Source organism: Anser cygnoides, chromosome 1 (assembly GCF_040182565.1).
Source record: "Anser cygnoides isolate HZ-2024a breed goose chromosome 1, Taihu_goose_T2T_genome, whole genome shotgun sequence".
Classification (NCBI taxonomy): Eukaryota; Metazoa; Chordata; class Aves; order Anseriformes; family Anatidae; genus Anser; species Anser cygnoides.
The window spans coordinates 65,557,852-65,582,119 of record NC_089873.1 but is presented as its reverse complement, the minus strand read 5'-3'; the positions used below and the strand labels follow the sequence as shown (position 1 = coordinate 65,582,119).

The window sequence follows — 24,268 nt, the reverse complement described above, 5'->3', positions numbered from 1 at the left end:
CACAGCGCAGTAGTTGGCCATCAAAAGCTTCTATCCACGACCTCTTATTAAGAAGGGCAACAGGATCCAAACCATTCTGGAAGATGGCTCAGAACACAGCATCCACACCACAAGTTATCAGTTGTCAAAGTCTCCCCTTTGATTTAAATCTTACCGGTAACATGCTCGGAGGAATCCTGCCAACCACTGCAGAAATGAGAAGACTTGAAAACCACCATACTGATCTCGTCCTGAAAACAGATACTTCAGAGAATTGCTGCTCAGACTATTACAAATCATAGACCGGATGATTTCAGTACCACATTCTTGGGCACGCTGAGTACAAAAAGAAATGGCATCCTACATTAAAACACGCAGCCAGGTCCAGGGTCACTGACATCGTTTGAGAACTCATAGGTATTTTGTCTAAAGCACAGATGGCCATCAAGCACAAGCATGCTTTTTGCAAGATTTCTACATTCTGAGCAAGTATGCAGGTAGCAGTCCCAAAGATTCTGCTTAGACCTAAAGTGACAAATCTAAAAGTTGTAAGTTTCTCTGCCTGAGTGATTTAGAAGGCATTATCCTTGTGAAAAATGCTTATCACTTTAGGTGAGCAATTCTTAAACAGAATCTCGAAGACAAAGAAAACCCCAACACAAGTACAATTTTTACCAAGCTGTAATTTCCTTTGCAAAAAAATAAGTATGTTAAATTGCCCGTGATTCAGGCAAAGTAAAATGCAGTGCTGCTGGGAATTACCCAGGCAAATCTGGAAGCGCTTTAGAACAATCTGGATGCGCGTAATGCATGTGTCATCACCAGGTGAAAATGACAACCGAAATGAAGTTCAGAAGTATGCTTAAAAAATGAATCTGAATTCTTCTGGTCACTGTATTCCATCCCATTTTGTTCTGAATTATTAGAAAAAAATATTTAACAACATCTGTGATGATCTTGTTGTAAGAATCACCTTTTAGGGTAAGAGGAGAGCATCACACGACCTAGAACATTATTAACACAGTTTATTCTTTGTAACTGGAGTTCAGGAGTAGCCTGTAGGTTGTGCCCATAAAACAAGAAGTGAACAAACTCCCTTTCTCAAAGATGACCTCAAGTGCCTATTGCCTAAGGCCACAGATTCAATCCTCATCACCCCTCCACCTCTCCTGCTTTCCCAAAGGGAATAATGAGGGAACTTTTTAGAACTTGCAACCAAACCCACACATTACATTTCTAAGTTTTTTGAAAATTCCTAAACATGCTGAGGAAACTACAGGTAAAGTAGAAAGAGGATGCCTGTACTATCTTGACCAGAGACATTTGAACCCCATTTAAGTTTCGGTACAGAATCTAAACTGTTCTCAAAAGCACCTAGACGAAAGTCTCAGGGACTGCAAGCAGCCTACACAACACTTACAAGTGCTGGTATAAGTTGAGTCTCATTGGTTAGGACAAGAATTTTCACACCTTATTTGAAGAGACTTTCAGATGCCCCAGATTAGGTAAAAGCCCTCAAAAAAAAGCCCAAGAAATCAATCTTCAAGCAGCACAATAAATCCTGCTATTTAGAATAGGAATTGTGTATTAAATATACTGCAAGAATGTTCTTCCAGACATTGCACATGCACATCATGATCAAGTTAAAACCATGGAATCGTTATTTAAAGTTTTAAGAGTCAAGAATAGTAACTCAGTACCATCTGCTATTAAAAAAAACACATGCTCTGCCAAGAGAAAGTCTTATGCCCAGCTGCAAACTTGCATGGCATTTATTATTTCTCTTAAAGCCCAAACATTACAGCCATTATGTCTGCATTTCCATTCTTCAAAAGTTTATAGTCCTCCAGATCAAGACAAGCTTAAAAACGTGAACCTGAAGAGGGGAACGGAAAAGTACTTGACTTTTATTTCAACTCAATTGTGATTCAGGAGAAACAGTCAGTAATCTCTGAAAAGTTGCTAGTCTTTACAGGATGTGAAAGTTTCTGAAGACGTGCATGACAGGAAGCATCACGGCTGCCCCTGCTTAGCACAGGCTTTGTCACATCCAGCATGGAGATGCTGGGTAACAGCTGGAGCTGTGCTGTTGAACAAGCCGCTGGTATGAAACAAAACAACAAAATAAGAAAGAGGACATGTGGCCCTGAGGGAAGTTACTAACCAAGAAGTACTGAAGCTACACTGCACCAGGCACTGCATCCATGGAGACAACCAGATCTGTTACTGCTTGTTTTATTTATTATTCTGCTAGACAGCTCTCAAAGGACCCTACACGGGATGTCTCCAGAGAGCTCTAGCAGGTTCCCTCCGCCCTTTCAAAGATGGATTATGGTCCCAATATCTTCCCTTTAGACCTCAAAAAATTAGCTACAGAGCCAAGTTTTTATTTTAAGCCACAGCAGCCCAAAACAAATCTCATTTAAGAGCATTAGTTCCACAGCTCTCCAACACACGTGAACTGACAAACATGACGTTTCCACAAGAAACACTGCATTTTCAGAACGTACATAGCTGATTGGAGTTATTGTCTTGCAACCAGCCAGTTATAAATTGAACCACAGCCATCCCTAAAAGTGATATCCCTTTGAGGTAAGATTATTTTCCTAAGTAGAGGTCTCCTAACAGCTGCAGCTCAAGAATGTACTTTAAAGCTCCCTTCTCTCTTTCAGGGTCACCTTTGTAAAGTCTGAAGGAGTCTGTCCACTGTTTATATTTCTGCAGGTAATTAGTCTGGCTCCTTTCCCATGTCATTTATCAGCTTGTCAATTGTATCAATTACAGCACAAACACTCAAGGAATATGGCTGGTTTTGTTCTTTAGCTAAAGGAGTTTTCAAATCTGAGACCTGAGGCCAGTAAGCACCAGTAACTTGTTCTGCCACACAACAGGGAAAAGCAGCTGAAAATAGATTTAGACTCGATTACAGAAGACTTCAAACTCTCTACATGCGCAGACTTAAAGAAATCCAGTGTAACCTGAAAGTCATAGTTTTGCAGTTTTTGCTTTCAGTGGTTTGGACTTTATTAGCTCCTCTGTGCTTAGCTCTACAAAGCCCCAATGACATTCACAGGAATTATCACGTACCTTCGTTTATGAATATTTACAACAATCACACGTCTAACACAAGTAGTAATGAACGGGATACATTACAATGACTGTAACAGAAGCATATAACGGTTATGCTCACAGACCACTGGAGTATTTTAAACACTGATTAGAAGTACAGGGTAGGCACAGGAGTCACAATACTGGATTAGGTTCAAGTTTGAACTGTTTCAGTAACAGTTTTATAAAATATAAAATATTCAGAGTTAAAACAGTTACAGTTGTCAAGGAATGCACATTTATTTCAGGCTGTTGACTATTTCTCCACAACAAGCAGAATGTAATCATTTTCTAGTACCATGTTAACGATCAGATGACTTCCAGGTCCACGCTTCTCAGCTTCCTCTCACTGCACAGAGGTTTTGATCTCGTTTTCCATTTTGTTTTAATGCAGCTATATGTGCATCACAGCTAGCATCTCTGCACTCAGGCTGGCCAGTGAGCAATATGCAACTAGCTTAAAAAAAAGACTACAGGATGCCACAGTTATGTGATACAAGACCTTTTTTGGTTGTCAGACAAACATGCAGCTTCTGAAACATTCCCAGCTCAGCCAGTTGAGAAAGCAAAGAGATTTTTTTTAAGAATTATACTTTGACTTCTGTAGGCTGATACTTATCATGGTGAGCCTGCAGTCAAGTGAAGCCTCCTGAGTATAGAGGCTATATTCCATCATTGTCTGCGCAAGTAGAACTCAGTACTAAGTATAGCTGTAACTAAGAAATAAAAACAGGTAGAATTAAAACTAAAGTGTCACTAGAAGTGAAGATGTACCTCATATCTAAGCAACTTCCTGTATTTTGAGCTTAACTTTTGCACATTGTTACAGTCAAAAAAAATCTGACATATGGAAATATTATTCAGCACCTCACTACTTCCTGCAATAAAGAGTGACGACCAGCTGCATTATCATTCCTACCAGACTGCACTACAGAATCTCAAGGTTCACATTCAGTTGTTTGTTCTCAACTGTTTTTCACAGCTATTGCCTACGGAAAACTCCACTGGTAAGCCAGAAGCATCTCATACACGATGCCTGATCTGTAATTTACAGTCTGCAACACAATTGTGCTTCTTGTACCCTACACTAGTTTATTACCCAGAAGATTCATAACTAAAGGTAACCAAATTCACATTCAGCTTCCCTTCAAAGTGTAACTAGCACAACACAACTTCTTGTATCATTCACCTTTCAAACTCACTGCCTAACTTCAGCAGCTCTGCCTTGCCTAAGGCAGACAGCACTCAGCCTCCTTCCCCCACCCCCCCAGCAGCTCAGGCACCCAGCATTAAGCACAGCAACCTGACTAATGCTGCACTGATGACAGAGTAACAATGGCAGAGACATCAGCAAGAAGATGTATTTCCTCTCGAGGAAAGGAAGGCTGGTCAGTCACCAGTTACAGTTTGTGAATACAAGGGACAGGAGTGATACAGCACTTACCAGACAAGCAGTGCAGTTCTTCTACGCACGCAGTTTACCAGCAATGTGTTTTCAACTAATGTAAATACCATCCTAGGAGCAATTTCTAGATCATGCTTCCTTTAAAAGAAAACACTATCCAAATGAAAGAAGGTAAGACTTCAAATCCCTGACAAATGCAGTTCAAAAGAGAGCTCAATTTTCCTTCTGTACTTGAAGAGTTATGTATTTGATTGACAGAACCCAGGGCAGTAATTCTGCACAAAATTTTGCAGTCCAGCAAGTGACTGGACCGGCCTGTATTGCTCTGTAAACCAGAGGTTAAGTGACCATCTTTAGTTTAAAACTGACTCAAACTGAAACAGAGACTCAGAGAATGACACATTACCCCTAAGATTTGACTTTTACAGTCAGCTACGTGACTACCACCTTTGGTATAAGCCTACTACTTAACACAGATAATACAACAAGAAGATGCAGCATATTTTAGACACATTACCTGAGCTGTATAGAGGTGTAAGACTTACTGCTCAGAAGTTTAACTTTTTAAAGACTGAACAGCAACACGATTGCACAGGAAGAGATTTTAAATTAAATGGGAACAGTGGCAGTAACCACTTTTGCTGGCTTCTGCCTACTACTTAAAGACCATTAAAGCAGTAATCTTAACTACTACTTGACTAAATTTATGAGATGTGCTAATGACAACAGTAGGAGGCACACTTGACTCAGAATAACCAGAGCCAAGATGAACATATACAATGGGAATAAAAGTATGTTAATTCAGTGTAAGCCTTCAAAATTTCCTTGCAGCAACTGAAGCTGAGCACTGGCCCTAAGCAGTGCCTGCTGAGCTCTTCACAGCTCTGCCATGCTCCACTCCATGCAGGGCTGTATTTCAAATTTAAATACCTGCATCCAATATTTAAACTAGGTTCAGCTACAATCTGCTAATACAGACAGCTAAATTTAAACTAGGATTGTCCATCAGTCATACCTTCCTTAGAATTTTGTTAGACATCTATGAGCAACCTTGAAATACTTAATTCCTTCAAATCAAGCCTTCCTGTCTTCCTCAGATGGAGGAAAATTAAGCCTTGGCCAGGATCTCCCATGCTGAAGACACTAACACAGTAAAGCTAACCCCAGCAGTTCATTCTCTCCTATTTCCACCACAATTCAGTACACCAAGCATAAGGGGCATTACAGGCCACTGAAAAGCCTGCTTTTGGATATGGAGCAATACACTCCAAAGAATCATCACCAACTTGGGAACCCGAGCTGCATTTGATAAACAGCACCAGTTACATTGTCCATCATTATAAAGTCACTCTGCCAGAGACCACTATAAACTGTTCCATGCTGTCCTTGATCCACAAGGTTCCTACTGTAAGATTTGCTCCGATATTTAAACACTAATTTACCTGAACTGAAAGCAGCTGGCATGTTCCTTCCTTTCAAACATCAGAGAACTTAAAGAAACTGACGCATTCAAGGTGTACTAGAAAAGCCTGAAAAGAACATGCTTCTCAAATAACTGTGATACACCTTTATCAACTTTGGGCAAGCCCAGAGATGGACAACTCAACCTGCGTAATCCTGCCAAGCAGCCTTATCCTGGCAGAGCTACAGTCGTAGCATAGAAGGCTCTGGAGAGGTGGGACACCTTGGATGCCTATGCTTGCAAGCATAAACACTGGTAAAAAAAAAAAAGATGCTTTATTGGCAAAGAACACATTTCAAGGCAATTAAAAATAAGCACAAGTCAGTTATGGCTGCTATAATATAGCATGGAAGAGTCGTTTGAAGAAAGTCATTCATGTTTCCAACATAAAATAAATAGGCTTGGAAGGTTCACCCATCCTTGAGCCATGGCATTCTGAAAAACCAATATGACATTTAAGTTTGTCTATCCTTGTGAAACTAGATTTTACTCTGATACAAGTCATGCATAAGGCATTTCACCACCCTGTCAACAGTTATTGTTTTCCTAGATAAAAAGAAGAGGATGTACCCATCACACCAACAACTCCCAGGTTCCTCCTTTTATTTCTAGATGCAAACAATAAAGCAGGACTTTATCTTAAAATATTCTACTAACTGTACGGTCTAGTTCCTATAGCAAACACTTTAACGGCTATAAAACTTATAAAATTTATATTTGTGTTTCAAACAGGCATTTTGTATGCAGTCTCCTTATGAGAGGAAAGCTACAGCCTTCAAACTAACTTACCCAGAAGGTACTCTAATATACTTAGTCTCCAAGCGGAACACCAAACATCTCCCCCCTACAAACATTTGCATTCGAGCTTTCTGCAGTCTCACTATCATTTAAATTATTCAATTCTTCAATCATCTGAAAGCTCAGCAGCACACTAAAAACAAACTTCTTTATTAAGTTACTTCAAAGAAGGTGCTTCTTTAGACAACGCTTGCATAGTACTGAAGATGACTAGGACACTTCAGAGGTAATGTTAGTTGAAAGCGACCGATGCCAAGCTGACATTAGTTTCTGATCAGTAAGTACACTGTAAAGACGAAAACAGATCCAGGGGTTAAAGTCACAGAACTCCAGAACTGCAAAGATTACGATTTCAAATAAGAGTCATATAATTTTGGTGGATTACTAATCTCCTCTCAGTTCAAACTGCATATGAAGAGCTTTAGCAGAGCCCAGCACTTTTATTCAAAATTAATGCTCAAAAGACTACCACAGCAAGAACATAACTAGCATGTAGGAAGAGCGCATGCTGAAGGGTCTCAAAGAAAACTGGAAGTTTATTCTACACTTACTGACTGTGGAAGTAAGGGCAGTAATATAATAGTCAACCAAGGTACTGCTGGAATGCTTGAGCAATCATCCAAAAGCAAATATCAATCCAAATTGAGAGATCTTTTAATAAATTGTCAGTTTCAGTGGAACAGATACAGAATTGCTTTCGAAGGTAACAAAGTTTTGGCCTAGTACTGCACTTCACCCCACTGAGCTATCTGCTTAGAGCCTCCTCAAAACCTCCTGGGATTTTGACCCAATGCTCTTTTGTCTGCCCTAAATTGCATGAGAACACACACAATAATAAAGCCATATTACATGAGTCTCCCTACAGATTGTGCTAAAGCAACCCTAAAAACAAGCACTATCCTTTTAATTTAACACTGAGGCATTGAAAGCCAAATACTGCACCAGGTATTTGTTCCTGGTACTCCAGCTCTTCCCACTTCTTTTAAGGTTGTTGCACAGCAACCTGCCTCTCAGTTACACAAGCTCTGACTCGCATGAAATAAGGGTGTTCTTGTCATCATTAGACGGGGCTTCTGCAGAATGCTGGCTCTGCTCTGGCTAGAAACTTGGTAGAAGAACAGTTTCTTACTCGGTTTAATCCAGTCACTTGCAAACGTTAAACTTGAGGTTTTGCAAAGCTTCAGAAAAGAGACTATTTTCCTCCTTGTACCTGTATCGAGTAAGAACCCGACATCTTAGACTGAAACAGTAACTCTGCAAAACTAAACCTGATGAACTACATGACTGTGTACATTCTAAGGTTACCTCCTACAAGGATCCACGGCCACAGAACATGAAATATCTGTGAAATTTACATGTTAATATTTTTCTAAGAAAAGCACCTAAACAAATTGTGAAAAATTAATTCTAGCTCAAGTTGACGTTCCTTTACATTGCAACGGACACATTTTTCTTCTGCCTCCCTGAAGCCATGTGCAAGTATTTCTACAATCCTCCAAGTTTTCTTTTGTAGGTGTAAAATATAATTCTGTTTCTTATAACATCTTGCAACGTATTTTCTGAAGATAAAAAGCTAAACAAATTATTCAGACTTCAGGAAAAGGCTGCACCACCTTTCTTCCACAGGAGTGGCTCAGCTGAGGTCTGCAGCTCCTCATCTAAATAAAGCAGACCTCAAAATCAATGGATTTTGTCGTTGTCAAGCATGCAGCTGAGTACCTCAGAGATGGAGCGTGCTCTGGTAATCTACAATTTTTATTTACGTTACCTGTAGCTCGCACCAGGCGACTTCCACAGTGGTGTCCGTATCCAGTCCTTTATACACGGTCTTGAAGGAGCCTCTTCCGATCTCGATGTCAAACTTGAGGAAGCGGCCGTCGGGGGAGATGCCCACCGCCTTGGTCTCCAGCTCCTCGATGTCCTCCTGCTGCGTCCTCCGCTCCTCGAACTCCCGGCTGGCAGCCGAGGCGCTGCCGGCGGCGCTGCTGGGGGGCAGCGCGGCGGCCTCGTCCTCCTCCTCTTTGGGCAGCAGCGGGGCGGCATCCTTGGCGGCGGGGGGCTCCTGAGCGCACTGTCCTTCCAGGGGGAGCGGGGCAGGCGGCGGCGGCTGCTGCAGCAGCAGCGAGGGGGCCTGGGCGGCGCCGGCGGCGATGCCGGAGGTCCGGCCGGCACACTCGGGGGGAGACACCGAGGGAGCGGCGCTGCCTCCCGACACGGGGGCCGAGGGCGCCGCGGGCTGCAGGCTGGGCAGCTCCAAGGCCGTGGCGTTGGAGTCGCAGATGACGCTCCGGCGGAAGAAGCGGTGCTCGGTGGCGGCCGCCCCTCGGCTGTCCTTGTCCATGGTGTGGCGGCGCCGCCGGTACTCCTCGCTCCGGCCTCCGCTCCCCGCTCCGCCGCTCGCCCCGCCGGCGCCGGGGGCTCCGTGCTCGGCGGCGCCCAGCTTCTCCCCGACGGAGCTGTCCGAGCTGGAGCCGTTCTTGGGCGGCGGCGGCGGCGGCGCCAGGAAGCGGGGGGCCGGGGGGCCGCTCTCCGCGGCGCCCCCCGACATGGCGGCCGGGCGAGGCGGGGGCACGAAGGGGGGGGGCGAGGGGCAGAGGCCGCTCAGCGAGCGGCGGGCGCGCCGGGCCGCCGCCGCGGGAGCTGCGAGAGAGGAGGAGGGTCCCGGGGGCTCCTCACGGCGGGGCTGGGAGGCGGCTGCTGGCGGGGCTGCGCCGGCGGGGTGCGTCCCCGCTCAGCGCCTGCATCCATCCTGCGGCGGGGCGCCGGGCAGCGGGGCCGACATGGAGCACCGCGAGCGGGGCCGGGACCGAGGGAGGCAGCGAGGGAGGGACGGAGGGAGAGGGGGGGGAAAAACCCCGAGCCGCGGCCCCGGGGCTCAGCCCCGCCTCGCAGCGGCGCCCATGGCGGCCGCGGCCTCCGCCCGCCGCTCGGCGGCCACCGCCCGCGCCAGGCCGCGCTCCCCCAACGGCGGCGGCCTCGCGGGGAGCCCGGAACCCCTCCCGGTCCTCCTGGTCCTGCCGCCTCCGCCGCCGCCCCCCGCCCGCAGCCGCCCTCACCGGAGGCCGCCCAGCCGCCGCAGGTGAGCCGAGTCCCGGCGGGGCGGGGAGGCGGGCGCGCAGCGCAGCGGAGCCGCCCCGGGGCCGTCTGGGCGCTAAATGGCGCCGGGCGCCCGAAACCGACACACGGCGGGGGGGGCGGGGAGGGGGGAGCGCCGCACAACACGCCCCCTTCCGCGCCCGCTACTGCGCGTGCGCGCCCGCGCCCCCCCCAACCCCCCCCCGCCGGGATAGCGGAGCGTCCGCTCTGGCCGCCCCGCCCGCCGGGTGCTCGGGGAGATTGCGGCGCCCGCCGTGCGCGGAGCTTCATGGGAGTTGTAGTTTTTTTGGGGGGGGGGGCGGCTGCGCCTGTAAGGCCGCAAAGGAGGTTATGGGGGAACCCCTTCCTCCACAGGGGGAAGGAGGGTGATGTGGGGCGCGGGGGAATGGACCCCGGCTCTCCCTCCTTCACGCGGGGACAGCACTCACCCGCTGGGTGGGAGCGGGCGGTGGTACCACCACAGAGCAGATGCCAGAGGAATGGGGAAGGCGGCCAGCCATGGGCGCCACAGAACTCATGTTGCAACCCTTGGGAGCGTGATGTGTTCAGCTCCACGTCTTCACACTGCCTCCCTGCCTCGCTGCTTCGAAATTTCCAGCAAAGATAACCCCTTAGGTGCACGCACCATGTATGCACGAGGTAGTCTATTTTGGGCCCTTTTTTAATCTCAGTTTACATCATCTGCACATGCATCAATTGGCCAGGTAACCTAAAATGCAAATAACCGGCATGTAAACCGCGCTCCCAATTATCTGAAAGAGTCAGCGTTTGCAGACTTTGCCCTGAAAATGATCATTACCCTACCACAGTTGGAGTCAAGGCTTTGGCAGCTATAGCGGCATAAAGGATGTACAACAGTCAGAAGTGCAGGAAGAGCCCACGTGAACGCTGACACAAATCAGGAACTGTCAGGTTAAAAAAGCATGGGTACACACGAGTCATCTACTTATTTATATCATGTTCCGCTTTCATAGTAATGTACCAAAACCAAGCACTTTCCTTCTTACGAGAACAGCCATTTGAAGACACTGGGAATGTACTGAAGGAGGCGTGAATGATTTGGTACCATGCCTTTTAGGCAACTATAATTAAAAAATATGTCAAGAAATAAAATGTTAGGAAATCTCCCTCTGAAAATAATATGTTCCCAGGAGACACCCTGGCACTTCAAATACCCTTTTTTTTAAAAAAAAAAAAAAAAAAAAAAAGTTACTTTTAAAACAGCAGTTTAGAGGAAGTTGTGCATTGTGTTGCTGATGTGAGGCCTGAACTCATTCTGCACAGCACAACACAAACGGCCCCTACAGAGCCCTGCAAGCCCCCAGTCACAAAATACCAACCGAAGCAATTCTCATATGCTTGTACTTCTCACCTAAAAAATGCAGTACTCCACACTAATTGGAAGATTGTTGTTTTCTCTCTATCAGCTACTCTTTATAACAGGAAACAAAATAATGATACAGTCTTCACAAAGGGGACAAAACGTACTTTGTTGTACAACTCTTCAGCAAAGACTTCTGCACTGTGTAAGCATTCTAGAGCTTGCCTTCACTTCAAAAGTTGCTCTGAGTTGGTATATTCTTTGTGCTCCAGCAGAACTGCGTTGGCACAAGTGAGCAGATACTCTCCAAAACAAAGCTGAACTAAACAGCATGATTTGATTAGCAGCAAAGAGTGACCGGATCAAAACTGATTAACTCATAACTCAATCTGCTTTATCTTCACTGCCATGTCAGTTCCAGCAATTGACCATTAACATCTTTAATACCAAGCAGGGTTTGGGTTCACTCAACACTTCCCTACAGGTATTTGTGCATCTCTTCATCATGGAATGAAGATTCATTTGTAGTGTCAGCAGGCATATCCATGCTAGCTTTGTACTATTAAGGGCAGTGGGGCATAGTAGCAGGACTCCAGCAAGGGTTTGCATCCAAGGCCCCATTATCCACCCTGGTCTATGCCACCCTATCCTCACTGTTGTTGCCTTCTGGAGCTACATTCAAGCAGAGGTCCACTTTCCTCCCCTGCCTGCTGCGTTTTTGCAAACACTTTGGGTGGGATAAGTAGCAAACTCAAGAGTAGACAGCAGACCTCACTCCAGCCCGATGCCTGTTGTAACTTAATGAGCATATACCTAAAATAACACAGTGATAAATCATGCCTTGTGGTGTAAGCCTACAGCTTTCTTCGGTGAATTCCACTTGCAGTATCAGCCATCTTCGGCAGGCAGCTCCCAGGCCTGCACCCAGCCACGCACCTACTGTATGATCCACTGCAAAAGGTGCTTGGGCTGCACCTGGGGAACCGCCTCCCTGCGGTCTACACGAATGGTTTAAATGCGACCTTGCGTGCAGCCCCTCTCTTACCCAACTGCTTTTCACCCATTGTTCTTAAATGTATTTTCTCTTAGTTAATTAAGCAAAATCTTTGTAGAAGAGACCTGAAGCCCTGGAGTGCATAGCCACAGGGGGCCTGAGGCAGCCTCCTACTAGAAAATTGTGGTAATTATGCAAAAAAGCACCTCCCCAGTGTCTGATCCAGCACATTCCTTAGTGCTCTTGAAATTCAGTAAGGTTAGTCGTCTGGGCACAACGTGTTCAGTGAGGTCCCTAACACCCAGCTCTTCTCACTGGCTCCTCTTCTGGGCAGAGATGGGTATAGCAGTCACCCCTGGGCAAAAATAAAAAAAATAAATAAATAAAAAAAATGGTTGAGCAGCTGACCTGGAGGTGGGAATGATGTATTTTGCCTTCTTTGACTCACAAAACGAAGTGGAATGATTTTGGCAACTACATTTTATGTGGGTGTTGTTTTAATTTTGTCAACCTAAAAAAAGATGAATATAATGAAGAGCGTGGGGTTCCTTGCCCTTCAATTTTATTTTGTCTTTTTTAGTCTGTAAAAATGTGTTTAGGCTAAATGGAAAATTTCAGTATTGCAGCAAGATTTAATAAAGCATTAAGTAAATTCTATTTGTATTCTATGTTTAGAAACAAGTAATTAAAATAGTTTTAATGCCAGAGGTCCTCAGCCAATTAAAAATGTCCTTTTCTCCTGTTGCTGTAAGAAAAATACACTGAAATAAGGAGTCTGACTGTACTTGAGAAATTACAGGCAAAGAGACTTAAAAGATCTTTTGATTGAATCCAAAGGGCTGACACTTGACATAGTAAAAATATCCTCCTTCTATCAAGCCTCTTTTAGTTACAGTCATCGTGCTTAGATCGGTAATAGTTTAAAATTTTACTCTGAATGAAGTGTGATTTTGAAGTTGACTGAATCAGAAACTTTTTTTTTCTGTTTTACTTTCTACAGTGAAATTTCATTCACCGTTAGCATTCCTGACCTGCCCATGTGACAAAGTATTAATGTGAAACAGCTATTCTCTATTTTCTCTTATGCAATGCATTGTGCAATACAGAAGGCTATGCCATAATTTTGATGCATGTGATTTTATTCTAGAACCTAAGTGCTTTTCAAAGAAAACTGTTCATGTCAGTTTTATTGCAGATTACAATGTTGCAGCTACAGTGCCATATAACAATAGTGACAAGCCAAATTTTTCAAGCAGTTTCTTCTTTTTTCTTGATGCTTCTTGAATCTAGGCATATGCCACAGTGTTCATTCGTGCTTCCTGATGCTGGAAGTTAGTGAAACCAAGTGTTTCAGGACTCCATGTTTGAGAAATCAGAGTATTTAACTTTCCAGATAATCTGGTTTGTTTTGTTTTCCCCCAGAAAAGCCAATTTTAATTGGAAACATTCTAAAACCTTACATTTCTTTTATTCTTTTGTCTTTAATGAAATATTGTACTTTCAAGTAGCTCTGGAAGTCAGGTCATTGATTATGAAATCATTCATTCTGAACTTTGGAAACATCTCCCTGATCCTTGGGTAGATTTAATTCTTCAGACTCTGTAATAGGTGATTCATCAGATGATGTTGGATGGGGAGTCCTGCCAAAACCTCTGAACATGGGTAGTCTCTCAACAAGCAGAGAAGATGGGAACTGGAAAAAGAGCAAGAATTACCAGTCTCATAAGGCTCAGAAATATATGTCTCTCCTGAACTTTCCTGGTCTGCAGTCTGCTACTTCTGCAGCAAAGACAAGGACACGCCAGGACCAAGACACCTGGGCAGAGTGAGCTCTAACTAAAGGACCAGTGAAAGAGGCAGCCAGACTGCATAAGAAAGACTCAATTCAGAGAAGTTGATTTTATGTGATGTTTCTTATGATTGAGAAAATGTTGACAGCCCTGCCATAAGCCTGGTGTGGAGCATGTTTTTATTTATCAGATGGAAACCTGCATTTCCCTTTCACACCCCTCATCCTAGCTACCAGAATAGAAAGCATAACTCTTTTTATATCCTTTCTTTCACCATTCTCTTGATCTACATTAACAAATATATTTCAGCCACGTGAAAGTAAATCAGTCAGAGAAACAGTAGAAGGATACATTGCTGGTTTGTTATCTGTGTTTTTTAGTGACCAAAGTACAGATTTCAGTTACATTAGTAACCATTTTTAGTCTGGAGCTCATTGTAGCCTGTGCTGCAGGCTCCCTGTTGTTTATATCTTATCAACTATTGTATATTTTATTAGCATATCTATTTGTCTATGTATGCTCTCTAAACATAATTGCTTCAGATAAAGTCAAACAACAGGAACATGATAAAAGGACATTAAAAAAGCCTCAAACACTGAGTTTTACCAGAGGTGATACTCAGTTATTATACACACGCTATTTCAAACTGTATCAAGCCGTAATGGGGGGTGCTGTGGACAAATTTAATGTCATCCATACTGGGGGGAGTGGAAAATGTCTGCACATTTCATTCTTTATGTCATCATTGTGGCTATTCTTGCAAACTTTCTTTACATAAAAAGTTTGTGGAGTAGCCTAATAGTGAGTAAGTGTTGTGGAAGTGTGGCCGTTTGCTGAAATCAGCATTGTGTTCTCCTTTTTTGTCTGTAGTGATGGCTCAGGATGTCTCATTTATCTTTTTCTCTCTGAAGCTTTAGGGAATTCTGTGCTTCACAGCAGTGTCATAACACATCTAAAGCAAGCACGGAAGCAGGGGCACTGCTTTAATGAGGAGGAGCTGTTTGATGAAGGTAAGCGGAGGAAAGTGTGAAAAAGGTGATGATGCTGTGTTTGTGACTGAATCTGCCTGTGATGCTGTGGAGTGGCCAACCTGCCTTGCTTGCTGTTTGCCAGCCACAAGCTGATGAAAATCAATCACTCACCCAGCAGGCCTGATCCTGTTCCTCTCTACAACAAAGTACAAAAATCAAACACTATTCATCTCAGTCGAGGGAAGAGCAGGCTCATAGTCTAGCATAAAGAATTTCTTCATGTCCTTCAAAAGAATACTCTGGGCCAAATGCAAAGCATGACCTGTTTCTGTCCTATTTAACCCAGAAGCTCCAGCACTGTAAGGTGCTCAGCATTTCTGAAAGATGTCAAACATTCCTGAAGGATAATGACTGCCCTCCAGCGCCGCTGATGGCAGGGAACAAGAAGCACTCGGTGCCTCACAGTGGAGCTCAGCACCATGCAGAATTGAGCCTTGGCTAAGGAAGAAGTCCTACAGAAAAAAAAAGGAACATGATGATTTGACTGAAGAGACCAATATACACCTGGAGTAAACTCCTCAGATGACTTCTCTCCTTGCAAAACAGCAGTGTGTTGTGCACACGGCAGCACTCTGCACAGCCCTTACCACTTGCAGACTTACTTGGCTTGCTCCTCTTGCATGCTCTTGGGATCAGGAGTGAAGGCACAGACCTGAAACGTAATGCTGGCAATCTTCAGGTGATGCATGGCCTACTGCAGCTTTTTGTCAGTAGCGAGGGTGGTTATTGGTGATACACCATGCTGGTATTAAATGTGACTTACAACAAAGCCCCATACCTGTTTGAACTCTGCTACACGTGTAAAGTTTTCACGCTCTTGTAGTTTCAGTGGTGTAATTACATTCTAATGAAAAAATATCCAGTGTAAACAAGCACTTGGGGACCACTGCCAGATGACACAGGTCAGAGAAGCTCTCATGTTGCTCAAATCTGTGTCCAAGGCTGGGCAGAGAATCAGGGAGCTGCAGCTGACTCGCAGACAGTGATGGATCTTTTGCTGCACTTGATCTTAGTGACATGCTCCAGGGAATCTACCTGGTGTTTATCAGAGGTCTTGTGAGGCTGATGGGTGTCTTAAAGCTCCAGGTGAGAATCCCACTGGAGGGGATATTTGGGTGGATTTGAAAACCAATATAAACTAGAGAAGTTCTCAGTTTCCTTTGCATCCATGTGATACTACCTTAATACAGGCAGCCCTGACAGAACTGTCACAAATTGCTGATGGATGACTCCATCACAAAACACCAGCCTCTCCAAACTAGAGATGTATACAAGAACTCAACAAGTAACCTCAGATGGAGCAGAACTGAAGTCCACAGTTTGACCGTCTTTGAGATGTGACACATTTTTAGAAGTGTTTAGTGTACATGTATATGACATCTATATTTCAATGTTTTTCTCTCAGAAACAACTCGTTCAATTCATCTGCCTCTGATATCAACACAGTGGTTCTGCTGTTTCAGTCCTGAAACCTCAGCCTTTAAAAATATTTTTATTTCATATTTTTTCTTTGAAAACAACTCCTCCTCTCATACATCCCTCCACAAACTATTTACTGCCACCAATAGGTAGAATGCAAAGGTTTTGCCTTGTGGGAGTAAAAGCCAACATCACAGTGAAGACCAGACTATGCCTATAGTAAGGGCAATGTTTTTCTGCTCTGATAACTCCTCAACTGCCTTAGGTAGACAGGACAAAGCCTCAGGAAACAGGTATCTTTAGATACAGCCATGGCTTCAAAACTTTCAGCTACACAAAGTAGGCAGATTGTCCAGAGAAAGGTCTGTATAAAGGGCAAATTATTAAAGCTTTCTGATGAGTCAGGCTCATTTCCTCTAGTTGGTGCCACCCTGCCTGGGATGCAGGGCTTAACTACTCCTGGTGCTTCCAAAGGAACCATGAGTTGTTTATTCCCAGCACCTTCTCCCCCCCTCTCCCCCCATCGTTACCCCCTCCACTGTGTCTGGAGACAGGATACAAATCTGCAAACACTTCAGCTGGGAAACAGTACTTAGTCCTATGAACAGTCCCATTGACAGTTTACATTGCAAACAACAGCAAGTGTCTGAAGGATCAGGTTCCCAGTGATTATGTGATTACAGGGACAGCAATTAAGATTCAAAACAATGCAGGTCATGAAAATGCAAATCATTCTGATCTCTTCTAAAGTACAAAAAATCTCCAAATCAAACTTCAGTACCTAAAATTAGATCCACAATCAAGTGACAGAGATTACACAACATTCATTACAAGGTTTGCCAGGATTTTCAAGCAGAAGGAAATATAGATCCACACATTAGGACTCCTAATATCACAGTAAGTAAATTACTTTTTAAAAACATCTTGCATTACAGGGAGTATGTAATCTCAGGGGAACCAAACAGTCTCTGAGCAGCTTACACTTTTGGCTGTGGCCCAAGATACCATGAGGCACAAATCACACAAATGTCTCAGTTTGTGTAAATTCTGCGCTCAGCATCTGCAGGAGCTTTCCTCTTAACTGTAAAAATTTCCTAGTTGGTGCTTTGTTTCTTTGCCCAAAATTCAAACATGATACATGTTGTCAGACACATAAGAAGAATAATGGTTATTCCTCGAACATGATTTTTTGTCCCCTCACTGTACCATGTATGTAACATATCTCACATGAGGTATCGTGTATTGACAGTCAGTTCTAACACAAAACCATCAAAAAAGGAGGACAACTACAATGCTGTGAAGATTTCTTCATAATGAAGCTATCAATTACATCCTTCAAGGGCTTAAAGCTCTGTTAAAATGTAGGTAATTTTACCATACAATTATTCTTGAGGACTTGACATGTGATTATTTGGGCATTATAGCAGTCTATAAATATTTAAAGCGTAAAACCACAGAGAGGGTTCATGTAATACAAGAAAGTAATATTAGAACTACCACAGTGAACTGTGGAATGGAAAAATGGAAAAGTTTGAATATGTTTGAATGTGGAATAAGCTCGCAGTAAGACAGAGCTGATTCTGCTTTACTTGTCATTATTTTGGTGGCAATCCCAAAACAGCATTCAAAATCTTCTGAGTTAAAACATGTAAAATGAGAGACACATTGGAACGTGAAACTGATTATTTGTGCAAACTGCTGCAAACTCAATCCATCACCCTGGTTTTAAGAGTAATGAGTTCATCACTGTCAGTAAGTGGTATAGTTACAAATATTTGCTTAAAACAGCAACAACAACAAAACACATCAGTTTACACTCTGAATATGGACACTTTCTTGATCATCCACCCCTCCTGTTTCAAAGCCAAGATGTACACCCTCTTTAGCACCTGTAAAACTGGTAGCACCTGTACACCATGCCAACGTATTAAGCTGTTCATATCATTTTATCAGTGTTGCTGAGGTCTTTGTGCAGGAGAGAGAAGTAACCACCACTAAGACATGGTTTCTGATCTGCTTGTTACCAGCTCAGCTGGCTGGTTCAGAGTTTTTAAAAATGCCAGCTGACAACGATATGCTCTAAAGGTTGGAGTAAGCAATTGCATAACATATATTTAGCTTAGTGTCTAGATTCCTTTTTATTTCAAGTTTGCTTGTTAAGAATAAAATGTGAAGAGAAGAGAAAAGAGAAGAGAAGAGAAGAGAAGAGAAGAGAAGAGAAGAGAAGAGAAGAGAAGAGAAGAGAAGAGAAGAGAAGAGAAGAGAAGAGAAGAGAAGAGAAGAGAAGAGAAGAGAAGAGAAGAGAAGAGAAGAGAAGAGAAGAGAAGAGAAGAGAAGAGAAGAGAAGAGAAGAGAAGAGAAGAGAAGAGAAGAGAAGAGAAGAGAAGAGAAGAGAAGAGAAGAGAAGAGGAGAAGCTGACCATAGACAGACAAGCGGCATTTGTCTAAATCTATACTACACAATGCAGGCTCTGCTTGTGCAAGGGACACTCTTAGACCAGACACATGATGTTGGGAATGCTAGAATCCCAACTATTTTTCATTTGATTCTCTATAAACCCTCCTGAAATAAACCAGAAATTATTATATATGGGAATTTTTCTTGTTAAATCCTCTTTTACCACTCAGAAATTTACTATGTGGATTTTGAGAACATTATACTTGCTTGAGGTCTGTAGATGTCCCATATCCCTAGACAGTTTCCTCCCACCAAACTGGCTCTTGTAACTCCAGGATTTTGAGAAGACCAACATAAAGACCTCCAGAGAGAGGTTCAGTATTCCAGGTGCTGTGAATTCAGGAGGAGGATGAAATAATGAGGCAGTAAGTGAAAAAGAAAAAAGAAAAAAGAAAAAAGAAAAAGAAAAAAGGAAAAAGGAAAAAGGAAAAAGGAAAAAGGAAAAAGGAAAAAGGAAAAAGGAAAAAGGAAAAAGGAAAAAGGAAAAAGGAAAAAGGAAAAAAAAAGAAAAAGAAAAAGAAAAAGAAAAAGAAAAAGAAAAAGAAAAAGAAAAAGAAAAAGAAAAAGAAAAAGAAAAAGAAAAAGAAAAAGAAAAAGAAAAAGAAAAAGAAAAAGAAAAAGAAAAAGAAAAAGAAAAAGAAAAAGAAAAAGAAAAAGAAAAAGAAAAAGAAAAAGAAAAAGAAAAAGAAAAAGAAAAAGAAAAAGAAAAAGAAAAAGAAAAAGAAAAAGAAAAAAGAAAAAAGGAAAAAGTGTTATTGAAACCCTCACAAAAGCCTCTGTATTTTTTTCTGTTTAGAGAATGTGGTTTTCATAATATGAATAAACATCACCATCTTAATAATGGGTTTGACACTACATGGTAGATGAGATTTCTATCACAACAGAAGATTGCTGAAGGCAGATCACTGAACACTTACGTGAGAAAGGAACATGAAGAGCTTAGCTGAGCATAAGTAACCCACATTTTCTCCAGCAGTGTCAGCTTAGTAGTTTCCAGTCTAAAAACTATGCCTTTTTGTTCTTCACACTTGCCAGTGTGAGGTTGCCCTACTAACACATTCAACCTTGTCCCTTCTCTGTGCTCCTCAAGTAGATCACATCTTTGGATGGTTGAGACACATGCTACCTCTCTGTTAGCCATCTATGGATTGTTTTTCTACCTGGATTCCAGATTGCACAATGGGTACAATTACTGCTTACCTAATGTTTATTACAAAATCTGTGACAGCATTTTTTCCTCACTGCTCTGCAAGAGGAAATAGCATCTTATTTGAAATGCTGTGCTGAGTGTCAACATGAGAGGTGTTTTAAAAGAGCTGGGAAGTATGCTGTCAGGAAAATGTTTTCAGGCCTACCTTCCTCCCACATCCAACTGTGTTGAAATAATCAAATGTTATACCATTTGTACTTGGGAAGAGGATGACTAACAGCAGCTAATTACAGCTCAATCTGTTGCCCTCAGCAGCTATTGGTCTGAATCACACCTGTTGGCATGGAGGGGCACAGCGTGCAGTGTGGTGCTCTGGAGGCAACTTAATTTTCAGGGGCTTCTTGGGAGACAGTGACTGGGATGAGGACTCCACATGTTAAGAACCCTACAACAGAGATGGCTAATACTGTATATGATGCGGCAGAAGGCCCGATCACCCTGCCTCTGAGCCTCTGCAGGCCAGCCACGTCCTGCTGGGAACCCTGGGCCAGCCCATGCTGTACTGCGTGGAAAGGAGAAGGTGGTTACTAATTTACTAATTTCTTCCTGCTTCACCCCCCTGCAGCCCAGGCTGAACCTAGCTCAGTGGTACTGGATATTAGATCCTGCTTTCCTCCCCAGTTTGCTGCTGCAGTAGCAAAGAGTTGGCAGAGGGCCTTCTGTATCATATTTGATCTGTTGACACATGCAGCAGTGCTGGACTCTAACACTGTAGGAGTTTCCGTCTGGAGAAATATGGTAGCCCTTCCTGCCTCCTCATTCCACTCCCTACGGAAAACCTCCCTCTTGTTTTCCCAAATTCTGGGCCAAATAAAATATACCAAAATAACACTGGAGACAGAGAAGGAATCTCTTGCCTCAAACTTGGCCTTGGAGCAACACATGCAACCGTGACTCGTCTCACAAGTGAAGTCAGGCGGGTGGAAGCCAGGCAGGGTTTCATCAGCGGGGACTGCAGGTTCACCCTGGCTGCTATGCAAACAGATAACCCCCCTGTTTGTGGTGGCCAGAATGACCACTTTTGTCTGTTTTCATGCTAGGCTGAGTTCATGAGAGTTCACACATTATACACTTCAGCTGGCTAACTTAAAACTTTCTAGGAAAGAAAGGGCCAGTAGGTCTTGAACCATGGTGGCATAGCTGCCTGCTGGGCAATGTGTGGTGACACTTCACCATTGCACACAGAAGAGGAAGGAAAGTGATACTTCTATCAGTGTTAGAGATTCTGCCTCACCCTCAAAGCTTTTTATTGCTTCAAGGGCGTTCTCCTGAGTAATCACATAATTCTGCTGCACTTGAATAATGTATTCAACATCTGACATGAGCCAGAGGCTGGATTTCTATAGCATTACCCACCCCTCACAAAGCAACCATTATTATCCTGTCTATGCAGAGCACAGCTCTCTTCTAGGAAGTCTCTTGCATGTGGGGCAGCAAGGCCCCACACAGAGTTACTACAGAGCATCCTTTTTAACTTACTGCTCCCCAGTATCATTCCAGGCCCGAACCGTTACATCGTCTCACCATCAGAGGCTGGGATTTGGCCCAGAGCTGGTGATGTAGTATAGTATTGTTCTTTACTTAGCAGTAAGATAAGCATTATTATCAAGCTTCTGTCATCACTGTCCAACCTGGGACACCTTTAATGCATCATGCTCCTGCACAGTTAGATTAATGGTGCAGTCCCTTTAAGAGAGCCAGAGGCAGGTTTCTCTAAAATGCGGCTTTTCTGTCGATTTCTGCTAGGATGTGTGAGATGTGTGTTTGAAAAGCATATTAGTAAGTAAAACCATATTTAATTTACCTTGTCTTATATGGATTTTCATCTCTGTGTGCAATAAGTGTCAAGACAATATGTCCAGTGATAATGAATGACCAAGTACCATGTGCTGTAACTTCAGCTCTTTTTAGAGAGTTTTAATCTCTTCCTGATTTCCATCTGCCTCCTGTTCTAATGAAGGCCATATGGCTCTTCCGAACCACCTATGTGCTAGCTAGATGGGATGTGAGTGTTTGAAATATCACTGTTCTTCAGAGGAAATTTCCATTCCAGGTATGAGCTGGCAAGTCTGGGTTTACTGACTAGTAGCAGACATTTCTTGGATTCATGAAATTAAAAGTTGGTGAAAAGGGATCATCACCATAGTCTCACTGGACACCCTATTTAACTTGAGCTGTTCTGTGGGAAAACCTTTTCTCCCACATGACATCCCTAACCAGTGAAACCACATTGGAACTGTAGAGGTGTTCAGTATCTAAACAAAGTCCTGAAGATGCCATTCTGCAATTTATCTCCATCCCTTGGTGAGTGATATTGTGTTGGCTACTACAGGCAGCAAACTAATTTACACCAGGTGAAGTTCTCAGCCTCCATTTTCTCCTCCTTTCTCTTACTTTCCTCATCTGGTATTGGCCTTACTGTTTTCAGGAGATTGAAGTTTCTTGTAAAAATGTATATACGAAATTTGTGTTCTGAGGAAGAAGTTTTCCCGGATGGTTTAACAGCCTTTCAGTGGTAGCATTGTTTGGCAGATGTCCAGGAAAGAACTTCGCGTCACTAGCTAGGTTTTCATACTTGATTCTGTTGTGCTCCCACCTTTATATGGAAACACTCAAGTGCCAATCACGAGACCCTTACTTGTGGATCTGGCCATTACAGCAACCACCACATCAATTCAGGAAGAGTGCTCTGTTTATCTACAGAGACATCAAGCTGACAATTGCATGAATGTTCATGTGATCATTGGTCAAGAAACAAGAAGAGTACTGTTAAAAATAAATAAATAAATAATGAAATGTGTAGGGAATCCAGCACTAGTCCACAGTTCCTGCTACACAAGCCCTTTTTCACATGCCTAACTTCCTCCCATGTGAACTCCATGTTTCCTCACCTAATTCCTGACAAACAGCTTTGGCTTTCCTATTCTATGCCCCGCATTCTTTAGATTTTTCTTATAGATGTTATGGCTGAGATTTTTCACTTTTTGCTCCTTTTTAATCACACTCTCTTGCTCTTGCACTCAGCTCCTCCTGGTCAACCAGTTCTCCACCTCTGCCCACATTTCCATCCTGCCATCCCACCTCGTGTGTCATCACCACCTGCCCTCTCCTCTGAGCCTGCAGAGCCTCTGTCAGTGGAGGCCTTTAAGAACAGGTTCGACTCACACTTACCAGAAATAGCATAAGTACAGTTCATTCTGCCTTCAGGCAGGAAACCAATTAAAGGACTTACGGAGGCCCCTTCCAGACCTGCATCTTTCTCATTCTATTATCCTTCGCATTAGTGGGAGAGCAGTAATGGAGCCATACTTCTTGGCACAAGTGTTCCCAAGTGATTGTTATCTTGGACTCTTGGGCTTGCAGCTGGAGCTCCCCTTTCAGCTGCCTGCAGGCTGCAGCTAGTGCCAGTGCTCACGCTTGCCATTTCAGCTTCTCTGATGACTTAAACACCCGACCTTCTTCTCTCCGCACAGTTATCGAATTACTTTCATTTTCAGTCATTCTACATTTTCCAAGCACAATGTCCATAGGTACTTCTCTTATTTTAACAGGGGTCTTTCCCTGGAACTTCCCTGTTAGTCACTCTTATTTCAGGCCTTTTGAGGCAACCATCGCTAGTGTGCACTGAAACCATGCAGCCCCCGCAGAGATCAGTTGGACTGCGGATATGTAATTGAGAACAGTTTCATTCTTTTTGTTGTGTTGTGTGGTTTTCTTCTCATTTTCATGCCATTCTGCTGATATTTGTCTTTGCCTTTTCTGGTAATTCTGCAGGTAACCTGGGCAGCCCACAGCACTCCGCAACACATCCTGCAGCCATCTTGACTGTAACTACTCTTCCCATCAGCAGCCAGATTTGCTGTCGGGTAGGCAAAGAGAACATCCCATTCGAGCAATCCAGCCCTTCCAAAATTATTAATTTTCTCTTGCATTAAGTTCCTTGGTAAATAGGTTTATAAAGAGTAAAAAATGGCTTTACTACATGTAAAAAGATTTCAGAATAAATACCACAGTATAGCCATCCAGCTGCAAATTGCTGTTATCTCTTCAGAACAATTAGCCTATTATACATCCTCTTCAAACCTGATCCCATCCCATAACCTTGGAGCCCAAAGTATAAAGCCATCCATCAACTTCCTTATACTTTGGATCAGCCCGCAAAAACAGCTTACTGTTCCAGGATCCTTCGCAATAGGG

General features: G+C 43.4%; 1 protein-coding gene and 1 long non-coding RNA gene across 10 annotated transcripts in view; one reads left to right on the top strand and one right to left on the bottom strand.

Annotated features, from left to right (window-relative positions):
• WNK1 (WNK lysine deficient protein kinase 1) overlaps nucleotides 1-9,917 on the bottom strand; it is a 104,424-nt gene extending 94,507 nt beyond the window's left edge. For 3 of the 9 annotated variants that reach the window (XM_066990204.1, XM_066990205.1, XM_066990209.1), the window contains exon 1: nucleotides 8,521-9,915. In XM_066990204.1, coding sequence (XP_066846305.1) covers nucleotides 8,521-9,300 — 780 coding nt within the window. In that variant the 5' untranslated portion in view covers nucleotides 9,301-9,915. Of the gene's footprint in view, nucleotides 1-8,520 lie in introns of all 9 variants that reach the window. The other 6 variants (XM_066990203.1, XM_066990206.1, XM_066990208.1 and 3 more) reach the window with 4 other exon arrangements.
• On the top strand, nucleotides 9,792-19,779 carry LOC136789677 (uncharacterized). The gene is made up of 3 exons (XR_010828575.1): nucleotides 9,792-9,831; nucleotides 14,865-14,963; nucleotides 15,271-19,779. It is a non-coding gene; the product is annotated as an uncharacterized lncRNA (long non-coding RNA).
• The last annotated feature ends 4,489 nt before the right edge of the window (nucleotides 19,780-24,268 follow it).